The 18214-nt window shown below is 39.2% G+C and overlaps 1 protein-coding gene across 1 annotated transcript in view; it reads right to left on the reverse strand.

Moving 5' to 3' along the window:
* Positions 1-18214, reverse strand: part of cfap74 (cilia and flagella associated protein 74) — a 46723-nt gene that overhangs the window by 16130 nt on the left and 12379 nt on the right. Inside the window, exons 15-22 of the mRNA XM_035655894.1 lie at positions 14508-14574; positions 14085-14174; positions 13505-13690; positions 13234-13351; positions 12164-12273; positions 11063-11185; positions 10786-10907; positions 3818-3946 (exon numbers count right to left, since the gene is read on the reverse strand). Of these exons, the coding sequence (XP_035511787.1) occupies positions 3818-3946; positions 10786-10907; positions 11063-11185; positions 12164-12273; positions 13234-13351; positions 13505-13690; positions 14085-14174; positions 14508-14574 (945 nt within the window). The remainder of the gene's footprint in view (positions 1-3817; positions 3947-10785; positions 10908-11062; positions 11186-12163; positions 12274-13233; positions 13352-13504; positions 13691-14084; positions 14175-14507; positions 14575-18214) is intronic.

The raw sequence follows: 18214 nt of genomic DNA on the forward strand, positions 1-18214 counted from the left end.
ATGTATTATTATTATTATTATACTTTTTGATTAGTTTTTTGAAAAATTTAACCACCCCAGCTTCTGTGTCGGCTGAAAATGACAAAATAACATAATAACCTTCTCCCAAACATAAATTGGCTTACACGGACACAAGCTAAATTCATTTGTTAAACAAAATGTCAATTCACTCACTTCACTTATTAGGCTGAATGTAAAAAGAGCTAAAGTTCTCTTTGCTGAACAGGATCTCAAATATGTGAACCATTGGCCTTGATATTGTAGAATGCTCTGGATATGTGAAAAAAACATGTGGGTTGGATGGAGACAAATACAAGTGGAGGAAGACAGGCAGAGAGGGATGAAGCAAAGGAAAGACGGTGAAGGATGTGGGCAGGTTGAGCGCAATCCTTCAGAGCAGGAAGCAAGAAGCAAACACCTGTGTAAAGAATGAAAGCTATGAGTCATTTTAGAAACCAGATTTAACAGTGTATGAGTGTGTGTGGATGAGACAGTGAGTGAAAGCAGTGCTGCTAATGAGCATTTGAAAATCCAATCACAGGTCTGCTTAGGAAGACTTGGCAGTGCCGTTTTAAATGACACACTGCCACTGCATAAAATAAAAGAACACCTACCAAAAATCAACAGGCGAGATCCAACCATGACAGAGATGAGACATACTGCTTTCTTATTCCCAGTATGATTTCTGTGAATTTCCGGTGCGGGTGGAGGACACTCTTTGGGGCCTTAGGGCATCTTAAAGGATAATTCCGATCTCATTTTTGAAGCTTTGGGCATTATTTCTATTGGTTATGATAACACTGTATTCACTAGCCCCAGATGGTGTCTCTCCGTATTATCATTACATCTGAGTCGCAGAGCAAAGCATTCGTTTTTCTGAGAAATAAATCCCTTTTAAAAAAATGCAGGTCGTTCAAAAATACTTACAGCTGAGACTCTTCTAACCATCTGGATAATGAAATGTTCCATCCCCTGCACAATAAAAGCCTTTCCTATGCCATTTCCCCAAGTTGCGACTCCATTCCCTAATCCAAACAAAGATGGTAGCCCAAACTGGCAAAGCATCTTTGCTTGATTTATAGGATGTGAAGCAAATGTATGAATTTCATCATAAGTTATATTTGTCTATATCAATTACTTTTACTGTGCAGCCTGTGGAATGTTTTTCCTCCCAAATGGTTAGAGGAGTCTTTCAAAATTCAGGAAATACTGTCAAGATAGGTGTTGGTTTGGATTTTTTTAAAAACAACTCAGGGATTAATCTTTCAGAAAAACATGAAACATGACTCGAATGAGCAATAATACATCACAGGCACAAGTCCAGAGGGGCAAGAACTATTACTATTACTACTAATGCCAAAGAAGAATCATCAATCAATAGTAATAATTTCGGGTGACAAAGTATTTGTATATGTAATAAACCCAACAGAGTACCTCTAAAACCAAGTAATGCCAGCACACTGCAGACGGTACCAGTAGTAATTTAAATATAAAAGTGTAGGTGAAGTAAGTTTCACTTGAAAGCTTGTTTGGGCGGTAAATAAACTTTATGTTTATTAAGTTTTATTAAGTTTGAAATTTAGAAGTTTATCAGTCAAGATCACTCCTCCAGATCTGGTGGTTGACGAGAAGTACACACATTCATTTTAGCAGAAGAGAGCATCACTCAGAAACCAGTACCCTCGTATAGCCTGAAGAGGTTGTGAAGAGGTTCAACGGAAGTAGTATCATTACATAAGAACGTGCCACTAGTAACTATGTAAAAGTTAGGGTAAATAAGGCTTTTAGAAGTCATTTACAGGCATATTCCTTTCAATTCCCCTTGCAGTCATGTTTCTTTGTCTCTTTGGTAACTGCTTCAAGCTACTGCTAAAGCTGGCAGAACAGATACATCACATTGTTAGGATTGTCAGGCTACTGCTTCACTGATTTTTGTTTCTCAGATCCCAGCAATTCACTTGGTGAGTTTAATGTTATCATAATCGATAGAGCTGATTGCCAAGTAAGATCCAAGTTGTATTAAACTGGAATTATCCTTTAAGAACAACAGTGTTGTCATTGAGAGCACAGGGAACTGGGTCTGGTGCCTAAGGTTATGTAAGCCGAATCAAGGCCAGCATATAAGCAGTGGTGGATGGTGAATACATAGAGGGAGTTTGAGAATAACAGAGAGGCAGAATAGATGTAGAGTTAGAGGGGAAGTGAAGGAGCACAGAGATATAGGACTGCAGAGATTGAGAGAGCCAAAGAGAGAGAATTATAGTTAAGCACAGAGGTGAGAGGCCAAGAAGAAGAGAAGTATGTGTGAGAGAGTGGGAGAAGACAGCACAGAAGCGAAAGAGAGAGACAGAGAGAAAAAGTGTGATACAGAGGGAGTAGGGAGGGGGTGGTGGCTGTAGCTGTGTTAGTGCTTGTGAATGCTGCACCATCTCAGCAGCAGCACGAGTAATGCTGTACTCTAATCCTCGCATTAAAACCTCTGCTGATTCACTAAGGCAGATTACTGACATTTTCCCACTTCCCCCTCCTGTCCCCTGGCTGAACGATGACCGGTGTGTGCCCCAAACCTTTCTTGTGTGTGACAAAAAATGTCGTCCTGTTATTATTATTTTCCATCAATAGTCTCTCAGTTAGCAGTACACAAAGCTGTTGGAGTGTGAAAGAAAGAAAGGAGGGTGGGCAGAAGGATACTAGCGCCCACACTAAGTTTTTTCATACTGAACGCCTCTCATATTTGCCCTGGGGGTCCCCTGTCCGCTCTCCTGGCATTCAAATCGCAGTTCAACTCCTGCCTCTCGTTCTAAATATAGAACGTGTATTGTTGTAGAAAGAATTAGCACGTCCTTCAAAGTCATTAGAAACCATTACCATTGCGCATAGAGTGCAGGTGTGTTGAGCAACTCTTTTATACCTGCTGGGTGTTGACTGGCTATAGATTGTTTCCATTTGTAGCCCAGTAAGACTCCACAGCTTGCCCTATAACAATAAGGGAAGCTCATATAGGCTTTGTAGCATACTTGAAACAGATTTTATAAAAGATTATACAGTCATTTTAACAGAAATTGGATAGTTAGTGTGTGAAGACCGCTCCTGCTACCTTTAAGGGAAAATTCTGTGTTTTTATAATTTGGGCCATGTTTTTCTATCTGTGTCCAATATTTTTATCGATTATGATAATACTGTATTCACAAAAGTAATTGCGTAAGCGCACCAAGAGCTCATAGTTGTAAGTTGGTATGTTTACCTTTTGCGTTTGTCTTCTTTCCCAGATAAAGTAGGCCAACCTAAGGGTTTGTTTAAACCTGTCTGATCCTATGACTGCTTGTGTTTCTTGCCCTGTTTGACTTCTTTTTAAGAGATGCTTCTGCATTTCCAGGTAACATCAATTAACTAGCTGAGAACAATGATATTATCACTGGCAGAAACAACGGCATAAATGGCTAAACCCAGGTTATAATGAACCAGAATCCTTTAAAGTCGGTCCTGGTATACTGGAACACTGGTTTATTGTATACTTCTAACACCTCCATCTATAAGAGCCCTTAAACAAGATTTTTCTGTGTGCAGTGTATACAATCCATAACAGTTTTCTGTCCAACAAGAAAACTGTATGTTTCTCCTTTGTTGAAAAAGCAGAGCTCTGGGAAGTCACAAACCTGCAAGCCTGAATCAATACATATGACAAATCTCCTATGGAGTGAAACAGTTTGCACTTTTATAGAAGGTTGATAGGATCTTAACAAGCTTACAGTCTAAAATAAGATTATGAATGCTCCAGTGATTCCATTATTATTCCATCCTGTGTGTCCTTCCTTACCTTGGCAGGAACTTGAGTTGGGCATTAAAGCTCGACTGAGCCTGGATGAAGCCTGTCTTTGGTACGATCTCCATGTGTTTCCTCATTTCTGGGCACACCTCAAAGGTCAGCTTCAGGGCTGTGTTGGCCCTGTCAGGAAAAAAAATATGGTTTCATTAGCATAATGGTGCATTATAACAATGGGGGATCTGTTCTGTTATTGAAAAATAATGCAGACAGTATTGCACAGGCAACAATGCACAGGAAGGGAATTCTGCCGTTACAGGTGTCACCATGTGGAACTGCAACTGGATTACCAAATTTAATGCCATGGTCACTGGCTAAAGAGTTCAACGCTGTATAATTATTGTTTGAAATTGTTGTGGCACATCAGCGTTGGGTTAACTTTCCTACAAGTGGAAAAAGCTGCTGCAATGCAATAGCCATTAGTTTCAACAGAATTAAAATTGTAATGTGTTAATTTTAAGTTAATTTTACAGCTGTGATGAGGATACTCAAGAGCTGTGCAGTTATGTGAAAATAAGCTTAATCCAAGCCTATTGCTATTGATACAGGGCAATTCTGCAAAGCTAAATTTAATAAGCAATGGTTAAAATTAATTAGGTTTAGTCAAGGTTAGGGATAGGGGCACAAACTCCAGTCTCTGGCATGAAAGTTTGATACTCTACATCCCTATCCCCACAGGGCACCCTTCTTCCTGCATTACTGATGTTTGACGTGAATCATGTGCTGCAGTACTTTTGGATACAGGGTTGGGCCAATCAGAGTGATGGCATTCTTTGGAGCAGGCTGTATAATGTGTTAAGTGCAAGGGTAATTTGATGACTTGTAGTTTTTGGGTTTGGTTTTGCTCATACCGTCTTCTATACAAAATCCCTGTCATGCAATACAGTAACTTTAATCCATCAGTGGCATGGCTATGCCTTTATGTTGACACTTACAGATGTAATTTTTCAGATAGCATGAAATACACGAAGACAACATAATAGCAATTAGGTAAACATGTTAATTTTTTATGACAGCAACAACAAAAAATATATATTCCAGGTGCTATGTCCAGTGGACCCCACACGGCATATCTCTCACGCCTCAAGGACTCAGCAAGGACAGAGAAACGATTTTTGTTTGAGTGACACCTACAGAAACAGGCTTGTATAGAGTGATGTACCCCAAGTCCATATCTTTTAGGTGACCTAATTTCCAGGAGCTCCAACAGATGGTTGTGCCTGTGGCAACAAGCCTCAGTTATAGCTGAGGCAGTTATAACTGAGGCTTGTGATATAAATGGCTCTTCACCTTGGGAATTCTCCAACACATCCAACCACAGCCCACAATCACACACCTTCATAAAATGATGACAGTAGAAACACGCTGAAAAAAAACTGTGTGCTAGAGGTGATATGCATATACAGTGATAATATTTTGTTATGTCTGCTTTCATCCTCAAAGATACAAAGGTGAGTAATAGGCGAGCTGTGGCAAAATAGACTGAGGGACACTTCATTTTTCGATTCCCGTCTCAAATGAAGTGACCCACTTTGAAAAGCGAGGTCAACCAGATGGTTGTTTCCCCGAGGCAAGGACTCTCAGGGACACTTGGGGGATATTAAGTCGCTATCTTAATTCCGGCCAAATGATAACCTTCAAATCACTCTCGGAGGAATATTCATGGATACATAATCATTTAGGGTAATTAGGCATTTTAATTAACAGGGGCATTTAGCTCATCCTGTCTTTTTTACTGGCTACCTGTGACCAGTTTATTTATGAAGGAATGTTTAATGATTTAAAGGTAAGTTTACAGCAATTCACATAATTTGCTTCCTTGGGGTGAAGAACATTGTAATACTGATTATATAACCTTCACATCATACTAATATATTTGTTTCACTTGGTTGTAGATGTACAATACAATTCAACAATTACATTTTTTCCATGTCTGCCCCCTAATAGTCGACTTAACCGTTAGTCGATGTAAAGAGTATTAGTCGATGCACTTTCATTAGTCGGATAGTAGCAGAAAATAACAACAACGTTAAACTCTGTTCGGGAGCTGCGCCTTGTCACCACAATGGAAGTATCAGGGGATTGTTGCAGCACGGACCTTTTCTCTTACAACACACTGAGTCACTTACCGGTGCTCCTATTAGCTGACGTTACCCAGAATGGTAGCTGAAAGGACAGGGGGAGTTTAAACATGTGTAGGAGTGGGGGAACCCAGCAGGGAATACTGCCAAGGAGCGGGGCAGAGCGACAAAACAGGAGAAGGGGAGAGCATGTAATGGCCATAGTGGCTCAAACCAGGACTGTGACTCTGGGGATGAAGACACGCCGGGTTCAAGCACGGACAGGAGAGGCATGAAACAGAGCAAGTTTGTAGTCAAGTTCATTTGTAAGTGTGAGTTGGAAGTTATTTATTACCTGTTTTCAACGAGACTTGTGTGATGTGTTGAATCAAATTAACTAGTAGTAACTGGTCCTAGCTTCTTGTTCTGCCATATTCAGAAGGATTTCCACTTTTTCCATTAATTAATATATAAATTAATTATTAAATTAATATCATAAAGGTGCACAGACTAGTCAACTATTGGCTTTATCTAATGAGTAGTCAACTAGGAAAATCTTTTGTCAGGGACAGTCCTAACAATTACAAATCTTTGGGTGTTCACATCATTTCTGCCATGTAATCTCTTAAAAAAACACTATAGAATTCACACACATTACTCACTTGTCCGTGTGCTGCTGGTTTAACTAACGTCCACGCCATGATTACACCGTATTTATTTATCAATATTGTTCATTTAAAATAAAATATCACTGGAACTTGAGATTGATGTGATTGCTTTACTGAGCTAGTTTGAGGCAGTTTACTGCGACACACATTCATCTAGATGGCAACCTTTGCTGCATATCTCATCCTTTTCTATCCCCATGCTTTCTATCTGTCTCTACACTCTCAACTGCCAAATGGAGGCAAAATGCCACAAAAAAAATCTTTGGGAGAAAAAACTATTTGTCAAATGGTAGAAGCAGCAAACAGCTTCTTCTGAAGTTAGGCAAATGAGCAACATTGATAATGACACTCCCAATAATCATTGAGGTGGCAAGTGTGTTGGGTTATGTTGGAGAGAAGTGGCTCATGCTGGTTCTACATGCAGAGCGGAATCACTGAGTGCCTGGACTCTGAGTGCCCACGGCTACAGCAGTGCCTCTGCCCTTTCTTGAAAGGGCCAGGTGGCTGCGCTTGCCTTCTCCGCATGTACTGCAAAGCCTCATGGGATACCAAGCCTTCATGGCAAGGGTTCTAGGCTACTGTCCCCACAATGTGCAGCACTATCTGCTTTATACCATATAACATATTTCAACCAGCTGAAATAACAGGTTTCTATGTTTCTATTACCCTAGAATAAAAACAGGAACAGGCCAAACAGCAAGGTACCCAGGTTGGGCTAAGACGAGGTATAGTAGGCATATTACAGTACATTGCGAAGCTTTGTGAAGGAAAACAGGGCAGGTTGTTTGTGTGTTTTTTATGCCTTGAGTTTGGGCAGGAACGCTGAGCTCCCCAGCAGGTGACAGTGGAGAGGATTTGAAAGTCCAGGCTGAGTGTTTGAAAAAAAAAAAAAAAACAGTTCCTAAAAAGAAAAACTCTGCCAACTGTCTGCAGAATACTCCAATCACTGGCTCACAAGCAAAAGTCAAACACTGCACATTTTAGAGCCTCCTCAAAATTCTTTCAATTAGTAGGAGTAATATTCAAATCACTGGCTCACAGACAAGAGAGACATATTCAATTATGCTTTGTGCTGTTCTCTTTAAAAAAAATCTGTCACAAACTAAGGAGGACTTGTGGGATATCTACTCATCTACTCAAAGGAAAAAGTGACAAATTGCATGATGAAAGCAGCAGCTCTCTTATTGTTTCCCCAAAAAGCCTGCCAAGCTATTTTGTGTTTCAAATTACTGTCTTGGAGGCAAGAGTGACATATTGCATGGTTTGCTGGTGCAAGTGTTAACATTTTCTTTTTTACTGCCATTCACACTGATGCTGTCATCGTCACGTTGTCACATGTGCTGGTGTGTCAGCGCACCAGATGGCAGTTGTCACAAATCCCCCACCCCCACATATGCACTCCCTCCCCCACATGATGTGACACAGTGACTGGCTAGGTGGTGGACCACACGCCTGCAAACGTTACTGCCCCCTGTGTATTCTTAACCTTGTGAGTGCATCATAATGTATCACATCCATAATCATAAAGGATTTACTTTTATTCCGTGCAATTGTATAGACCAAAGAAGATTGTGGGCATGTGAGCTTACCGCTTGGTCCCTTACATCATCCTTTGTTTAGGGAACATTTATCAGCTAATACTTCTCTATTTTATTATGTCCACGTGCTCTGGGCTCTGAGCATGGTTAGGCGGAGAGTTTTTTGTTGGACCAGCTGAAAAGTAAGCTGGCCCTGTCAATTTTAAGGGATTTCCATGAGCCGTTTTTCTGTGAAAATGCCCGTTCTGGCAGAGACTGAGTATGGAACGGAGTTTTAGTATTGCATTCAGCAGATAAGCCAGCACGCTACATCAGCAGTCCATGCCACTTTCTAAACTCTTTTCCAAGGATGTTTCTGAGCATGACAACGAATAAAATGGAAATATGACATGCACTAATCACTTGGGCTGAGAGGTTTTATACAGCCTCTTAAATATTACAAATTTTAGTTCATTATAATGCCCCTCTCAGTAAATACTGACTTTTGATTGGTTGTTGTAGCTTGAGTAGAAAGATTGTTTCACATTGTGAGTTGAATGCCTGGCTAAAGGTCTATGACTGAAGCACTATTTTATCAGTAAACTTCTGAAAAGTGCTGACAGTGTGTGGGGGTTCACTTTCTTCCTTTTGCATGACTTGACTCTCCTAAGCACCTTTGTACCAGGTGTGCATTAAGATTCACAATGACTTTATAATAGATTGCTAAATATGCACATGCTGCATAACTGACTATGAGATTGGTTCATAATGTGTATTACATAGACCAAAGGTTTGTTTAATGTGTCATGTGTCATGCTTTTAGTTTGCCCACAGGTTCTGACTTTTTAACATTGTTTTCAACATGACTTAATAGTGAAGGTGTTGCCTAAAATATTTATTACACTCACTGTTTAAGCTGGTCTGTGCCTGTAATGTTTTTATTTATTTATTTTAGGGTTAGGGAGGGAACAGATGTACTTTGACATCATAAATTCGGGTAGAATCAAAGTCATAAGGGACGAAATCACAACATTCAACAATATATGACTATTAAGACCTTAAGATCTTTTGCCTTTGAACAACCTCAGAATTGTTGCTAACTATGGGAATAGAAGACGTTTACATCTGTTGACTAAAAAATACAACGCACCAGATACAAGTACATCACCCCGAGATGTGCTGGTTCAAGACTTGTTAGCTGACACAACAGAGAGACCGCAGTTATTTTTGCTTCTTTTTCTCTTCTAAGCTTGGATTCGTGACTGCTTTTCCCCTTTGCCAATACAATTTGTTTGTTTGGCATATGCAGGCACAGATTTTTTTGTGACAAGATTCTTCCACAAAATCATACAGCAGCTATTTTGTCTTTTTAAAAGCCATCATGATTGCCATCATGATTGTCACTATGACACTGTTAACTGAGATTTCCTGAATCTGTCATGTCAGTTATTCTTACACAGTGTTGACCTGTAAAGACAAATGTAAGTAAATTGTCCCGTAAAAGCTGAAACTAGCCCTGGACAAACGAAATGCTTGTGAATACTGTGCTGTTTCCTTTGGGGAAAGGAATTTATTTATATGTGTATGTGTGGTTGTGGACAATCTGCTCAAACTGTACATGAAGAACACAGTTCACCCTGAAACGAGACCAGTCCCAACATTCTGTTGCTTGTGGTCATTGTTCATGCAGGTTAACATGACTCACCTTTTGCATGATTACAAACACTGAATTGGTTGCAAAGATAACTCTTTATTTTATGGGAATATTAGTTTCCTAATAATTTCCTAGACAGTATATAGTTGTCATTTCTTAGTACTTGTATGTAACAGATAAACATGAAAAATATAAAGTTTGATTTTAAATAAAATCAAAACTCGATCAAACTGTTCACTTTCATAATGTAACTACTATATCATTCCCTGGTTCCATTTTTACGAACTGAAATAAATTAGGTGGCACTCAAGTGTACCAATTCCAATTTCTTTATAATTAGAAAGATCCAAGTAACAAAGACATTTTGATTCATTATTAGGAAACTAAGGGACCTGTAAAATAGGGTTCTTGTGTTCGGTGTGAAGTGTCCTTTCACATTAAAGACACCTAGTGTTTTTAATTGCAACATGAAATCAAATAAGGTGTTATACAGTTTCTTGGCACTCCATTTTTGTCCTTGAACCAATGTTGATTTCTTGTGACTCTAATATGGTAATAAGTGACATCTCACGTCCCTTAATTTGATGTGTTGCCTGTTCAAACAAGGTAGTTGGAAAACTAGTTTTATTCAATTATAGGGACAGAGGGATTGTTCAAGTATCTCTGGTGTATTACTCCATTGAGTTATTGTTGGCATTCAACAAGACAGAAAGCTAACAAGGAAGGCGGTTAATTGTTTGCTTGCATCCTAATTTACTTCAAGACTAAGCAATTCATGTTTTATTTGACAAATTTGATATTTATGACTGTAGGGTATGTACTGTAGGGATTTCTTGTTTTCCTTCATTAACAAATAGAAGGGGTTTGTAAGTAGTTAGTACAAACTTAAATCAGTGACACATCAGTGTGTTGCTGTGTGGATTCACTTAGGTCCCTCTCTTGTGTATTACACCCGATTGTGAACCAAGGAGGACAGATTCAATTTTTAGTTACTCAAGAACATTTCTGTATCCAGAGCAGGTTTATATATATGACAAAGCTGTCAGCCATCTTTTGGACCCACCTGCTTTGGACCATGATACTGTCTTGATAGAGGCGGTCAAACATGCAGATCTTCAGGTCAAGGCTGGGCTGGACCACCCATACAGGGATGCTGACTGCCACAGCCCTCACCTGGACGGGTATCTGTTTGTATCAACATGCCTTTAATCACAGATGGTTAACATGAAATAACACTGATATGAATAAAAAAACTAATCTCTGTATACTTTTAGGACTACTTTCCTTATCTTGTTTGTTACTTATAACATCCAAAAGATAGTAAACATGTTGTGTCTTACTGGTTCGCTGGTTAAGTCTGAGAATTTGATGTGGAAGTCCAGTTTGGCCTCTCCTGGAATAGTTGGAGTGAATAAAACTTCCAGTTTGATGCTTTGAAAAGGTCCAATCTCCCCCTCTCTAACCTGAAGGAAGGTACGTCAAACAGGACAAGCAAACATTAGATTTTTTTTCAATATCTTTTTTGATAGTCCAGGATCTTTAAGGAGAAAGAATTCTACAAAAGAAATGTAAAATGGACTTTAAAAATGAACATCAGACCCTCCCACTAAATGTAAAATCAGTGTATAAACTCTACATATTTTCACTGAGCTTCTTGAATTTAACCTTTTTACCTCAGTACAAATAACCATTTCCATCCATGCAGGGGAAGCTGAAATCTCAGATGTGTAACTTCAAATGGCATGCAATCAAAGTAGAGTGAAAAGCTGTGAGAGCAATAATAAAAAACAAAAGAGGAGAAAACCATTCATGCTGCAACCGACTCAATATTGTGGGACCACAATAGCTTGATGGATAATCTGCCATTTAAGACACCAGCCTTCAACCACACAATGTGAAAGTATCAGTCAAAATGACAATAATCGAGCCGCAGGCATGCAGGCACATGCAATACACACAGCCATAAGAAGCGCAGAGGGAGAGGCAATGCACCATTAGCCCCCCACCAGAGAGACGTAATGAACCCTGAACAACTCCAGAACTTCACATGGGCCACAAGGCACACACAGCATCAGTGCTAAAAACAAGACAGAGAGGCAGCGAGTGTTCTCCAGACAGATATAATAGTCTCTTTAGAAACAGAAAAGTATCTCTCTGCTACTCCAGTTTCATGGGCTGATATTGATATTTTTGGGTCAGAGCTATCAAAAGCAGTTAGTTGTGCTATCTTAAAATATGACTATTTTCATATCAACAGCTAGAAACGGGACGGGGATGCTGATCCTAAATTATTTTGGTGATCCCTTACATGTTGTCTTCATCAGTTTATAGCCACACTAGCATACAAATAATAATTTTGCCCTGGTGATGACGGTAGATGAGTAATTGCGCTCCTGTAAGACATACATAACAGAGTATTTGCAATAGGACATAACACTTACATTTCCTAGCCTTATGTCCCCGGAGTCTGAGTGGTTCTGGGCCGTCTGGGCATCCACATCGGTGGAGACACATGCCTCGGGAAGAGCTTCTGGACCTGTAGCTGAAGTCTCTGACAATGCCACACACACAAAACGCAAAACTCTTCATTTTAACTGTTGAGCGGGCAACCTGACCTGACAAGTTGAGAATCCACCAAATACAACACCAAGAAAACATTATTTTATAAGGCACAATGAGTTGCTCTAGGGTGACTCTAAGGTAAAGCTCAGGAGGGTCACTAAAATTGGCTATTCCTACTGGGAGTATGAATGTGCACTTCAAATAGTGTCCTGTACATATGAGTAATGAATATGCAGATACAGTAGCTCATCAGAACCCCATGCAAAGCACCACTTTTTCTTCTTGGACACCAGTTCAAGAGACACTGTTTATATAAAAAACAAACACAGGCACAAAATATCAACTACTGTCAGCAGCCTAAAAATGTGGCCCAGCGTTTTCCAACAATAGTGAATAAGAAAAAAATGGACTTTCCAAAGCCAGCGAGGAGGCAAAAGACTGAACAGCTTATCGAAACATCAGTGGAGGAAAATGCTGAGTGCAGCGATGAAGACTTCAGATCTGACAGAACATCAAAGAAAAGATACCTCCTTGTCCCTAGCTGTAAGAGCAAGGTGAATCCTCCGCTTTCTGTGTGTGTTCTTTTATTTTTGTTCTTACAAGGACCAAATGTCCTAACAGGAATTCATAGATGAGAACAATTGTCCCCAATGAGGAGATTTTGTCAGCCCTCACTTGCTGTATTTCAGAGGGCAACGCTGTCTCCTACAAATCAAGTTCAAATACAAGTAATCTGCACTGCTAATATGTTTAGTATGTAACATAAGGCTGCTCAGATTACATTTTTATCAACATGACAGCAAAATGTTTATAAAAATCGAAAAAATATTCACTGTCAGTGTATTTAATTTTTGTCCTACAATATTTGCGTCTTGCAACTAAAGCAGAATAATGGATCTGTTTAAAGTGCATTATACTGAAATACTGTAGTTCTAAAAAATAGCTTTACCTGGTTGCTCTTGCTGCAATGCCTCAAAGAGCTCCTGACTCTCTTGCTTTGGTTCACCGGTGCCCATGGATGCAGAGCTCCTCTGATTGTCACATGTTGTGTTTTGACTGCTCATCTCCTGTCAGCCAACAACACATTAGTTTGACTTTAAACATGATAGTTTATTCATATGACTGTCTTTAGACCCACTAAAGTGAACTGACTACACATTCTAGTCATAATGTATGCTGTAAATTCAACATCCAACACAGAAAATCTACTGCAGTCTGACCTGGTATGTGTTGGCAAAGACCTGGGATGGCATCTGGACCTGGCTAGTTTCTGGACTCAGACATGTGGAGGTGTCCAAGCTGAAGTGGGTGGCCAGTGCACCCTTGTTGGTCAAGGTTATAGTCCGTGAAATAGTCTGGCCTACTACATGCAAACCAAAGTCGAGGAACTGGCTGTCAACCTCCAGCTAGAAATAGGATACATTGACAAACAGTAATTAGCATCGGCAGGGGAGAGCTGCCAGCTTGAGTACATAGTTTTACATACATTAATACCCACATTAATACATACATGAATTGATCAAATAAGATATAGAGTTTAATTAGATTGTTATGCTGGGATAGATAACCAGTCAGTGTTGTTCTTCTGTAGTGTGATCAATTATATATTTATTCAATAATTATTGTTCCTATTAGTCATTATTATTAGAATATTAGCAACCTAAAGCTACAACTATGTAGGCCAACAAAATCCATGTTGTTATGTTTGTTACCAGTCAGCCATAACATTATCACCACTGATCGGTGTATACTCATATGTTACCAACAACATGTATCCTTTCAAAAACAGACACAACTCACATCACATTTCTTTATGGTGCATCTGACGGGCACAGAGAAGGCACCCACTGCTGATGCAAACTGGACCTCTCCTTCCAGGTCCTCATTGATCTGCAAGGATCACATAATGGGACAATGTACTGCTTCATAACAGTGCTGGCTATCGCACACCTAACTCAGAATAAAGGTTTGATGTTTGATGCAATTCCTACACGTAAATCTATATGAATTGTAGAATAATATACAATATTATGAGCATTTATGTATATGACAGACAGAAGTACAGAGACAAAAAGTCTGTATCACACTTAATTTTAAATTGATAAAACTGTTTTGCCTGTTACATTCAGACTCAAAAGTAGTTAAAACCACCTTCTTTTTTTTTAGCAGATCTGAGACTACTGTGCATTGTAGATGTCTAAAAAGAGGGCTTATAATACTAACCATAGGTTGGAAAACTGCCTGCATGTCACAAGACATCCCAGTAGATAAAGAACCAGGAGGCTCAAAGCTGAAACACAAATCACAATGAGTTATGAGTAAGAATTACGTAAGAAGAATACATTTTAAAATGCATTACCGCATATGGAACACAGAATGCTGTTCCTATGGTTATTTAGCTGCTCACAGTAAAATATTTATACTATACTATGTAAAACCAGTGTTACTGTCTGTACATCCAGTATTTTGGTTTTAAAGCAACACAATAGGAAATATGCTGTATTCAACAAAAGATCAGCAGCTTTAGATGAAATGCTAGTATAGTATGATGAATCTCCTGAGAGCAGAGTAGATAAGCAGAAGACAGAGCCGCGGACAAAAGTCAACCTGAAAGAAAAAAAAAAAAGAGTTATTGTTCTATATAAAACACTGCAGCAAGGAACAAAATGCTCGGAGACTATTTCACAGTCAAATTGTATCATATCGCACTGTAAACTATAGCAGAAATCAAAGGTTTATTTACAGATGGAAAAAGAAACATGAAAACTGCGAGCTATTTCAAAGCAACATGTGTATCTCTGAGCACATGTTCACACCACCCCACTGCTGCCCTGAGGAGCTTGATAACGTGCTGCCCTTCCAGAGACACAAGAAGAGGCCAATCAATATGGATACAGCAGGCAGCCAGCCAGAGACACAGAGAAGAGTCTCAAAATTCAACGGATAAACAAAGAGTTACAAACATGCAACTATGAGCATAATTAAGCAGTCTAAGTGAAAAGGAAATCAGTTTTTTCTAAGAACTCTGAATCAGAAGAAATTTAACTTTTATTAAATGTTTCCCACTCTGGCATGTTTGATTAAAACCACCCCCTCCCCTGACAACTGAAGACTTGACACTGTTTACACACATATGTCCAAAATGGTTTTATTTTCTTCAGAAAAATGTAAAATAATGCATGTTATTTGAATCTGCTATACAATAGATTTGAACTGCAATGGGGACATAACAAATTGTGCCACTGCAACGTGACCCAGTGGACATGATGGGTTAGTAGCTACTGTAGTTAGGTAAAAATGTACACAACACAACACTTCAGTGGTAAATGGTCATGAAGTAAAAAACAAAGAGATGATCAGTCTTATATCCCACTAAACAAAGACGTTTTCTATAGCCACAATAACATTTCTAAATTAATAATAGCCTCTTCTGAAACATCTGACAACGTCTGAAGAGCCTTGACAAACAGTAAAACTACAACATAATCTGTCCATACTATCATCAACAACAGCAGGCAATGGATCATTGTGTTTGGCTTTGAGCCAGCTGTTTAAAGTTATTGGTCCAGCTGTCAGGTGAAGAACTTGGAGCGGACTGGCTGAAGCTGCTATCCAGCTCACCACTGTGACCTGGAAGTGTATGAAAGGATTCCTCCTGGTTGGGTAATGCTGCTGTTTGTTTTCTTTGGCTAATTTATGTCATTACTGAGCCTTTCCTATCTTCAAGCCAGGTGGTATGAAACAACACGTGAAGAAAATAGAACAGTTCACTTGGGATTAAATGCTGAGTGTGGCGGTGTTTGAAAAAGTCTGCTAGAGCCCTATATAAAGTGCTGCAAATGAGGCCATACCGTACAGTATATCCATTGCAGTAGACTGAAGTAATGAAGCTGACAGTCATAGTGACTATGCCCTGTGTTCTATTGTACATTCTGTACTAAATCAATAAGCACTCTCAGTTCATTATTCTCTACTGTTGTTTCACAGAAGTAAAATCTCGTCTCAGTAATTTTCGCTGGCCCTTAGAGGATATAACACCTATCTATGGTTTTGACTGATCCATTGGTGTAACATTTAGGAAGATTTACTGGCAATAAGCGGTCCCATTCCACGGACGGCTACAGTAGCCCGGAACAGACAAACTGGCTCTTTTGCATTTTTTGCAAGTTTCGTGGCCACCGTAGTTTGTCCTAACTGAACTGTATTCAAATGCAATCTGCAACTGTACCTTCACCGCTAGATACCACTGAATCCTACACACTCATCCTTCAAATTATTTCTTTGTGGACTACCAACGAAGATAAATAAAACAACTGGCACAGTTACAATAAGTGCAGCATGGTCTTCTGATGTCAGTCATTGGAATAAACCTCCCTCTGACAGATTACAAGCACTTGAGAATATGAAAAGGCTATTTTTTATTATAACAGGACAAACAAATATACATATTGCTGTCAAGATTGTATCTAAATCAAAAGGCTGATAGACCATTTTGGATTTTTAGATGGGTCTGAAAGGATGGAACCTCACTGCCAGGTAAAATTAAATGGAGTTTGCTCTGATGTGAGTTGGAGTTTGCTCATAAGGATATGGAGTGCCAAATTTGAGATCATGCACTCTTGAACAGTCAAAGAAAGCTGTACAGAAACTCAGTTTTAGAGACCTACTTTTTCTTATGGGATCAAAATAGTTATAGCACTAACAGGTCTAGACTAAAATATCTACAACTACTGGATGGACTGCCATGAAATTAAGCAAAAAACATTCAAGGTACATGAAGCCTCCTGACTTTAGTTATCCCTTTACTTTTTCCCAGGCACCACCACCATTGACATTTATGGTTTCGTGTAAAATGTCTTGCCAATTATAGGATGGATTGCCATCTAATTTTATCTTTCTTTCTATTAGATGAAAACTTTTAATCTAGGTAAACATTTTAATGTTTCCAATGTTTTGGTTTATGACAAAAATACCTACAAAACTTATCAGCCTCAGGTTTACATTTTGTTTAGTGATAATTAGCAAATGGCTAATATTACCCTTCTAACCAGCACGTTAACCTTGTTATTGTGAGCCTATTCACATGCTAATGTTTTGCTTTTATACTTTTATTAGTTTGTTTTCATCTCTTTTTCGAACCAATCTCCCTACAGGAGTTGAATAACCAATGGGGTTGTGAAGCGGCACATTGTGTAGAGATTTGGTGATGTGGACATCAACTGGCGCACTGGTTCCTCTGCAAGCCTCTGTGACCTATAATTAGCACCCATCTCTGTGTAGGTTCAAAGGCATTTGTTTATATGTATCTTCAGAGAAGCATAATTCTAGCTTCAGGGTGCTGTCTGAATGTTAGTCACTGTCACTGTTAGTCAATTATAGTATGGTGACGGCTACAGCTTAATGAAAATAGTTTAGGAAGCCGCAAAATATATAATCCCCTTGGGATACTTGTATTTTTAAAAAAAGACAATACAGGGCATGTCATTTAATTTCAGATCTGTATTGTAGAGGTCTTCTCAGGTCATTTTGATTTTTAGTAACCAGGACCAGACACAGGACTCAACTGTGCCCGGATCAAAATTACGTCTGACTGGGTCCAGGTATGGTTTTATATGGTTTTATATTGCTGCAGGTCTTGGGTCTGTGTATCGATATGCTGAACAGTATCCAAGGTGAATCGCTGTTAGCTCTGATTGTGTGCTGCTGCATCATCACAGGAGATAAAGTGCAGGAAAGCTGAGATGTATTGTTAAACTCTTTTTGAAACCTTGCTTGTTAGATTGGCTAGTGCCATCATTTGCTGCTGCCAGTGTTGGTTTTCTTGCTATATTTAAATGGGTTTTCTGTTTTGGTTGACCGCATTTTGAATTGGTTCTAATTATCTTTGGGTCCCTTTCTAAGCAGATCACTTTTTAGAAAAGATCAGAAAA

Source organism: Morone saxatilis, unplaced genomic scaffold, assembly GCF_004916995.1.
Source record: "Morone saxatilis isolate NCDOM2014 unplaced genomic scaffold, NCSU_SB_2.0 Contig15, whole genome shotgun sequence".
Lineage (NCBI taxonomy): Eukaryota > Metazoa > Chordata > Actinopteri > Moronidae > Morone > Morone saxatilis.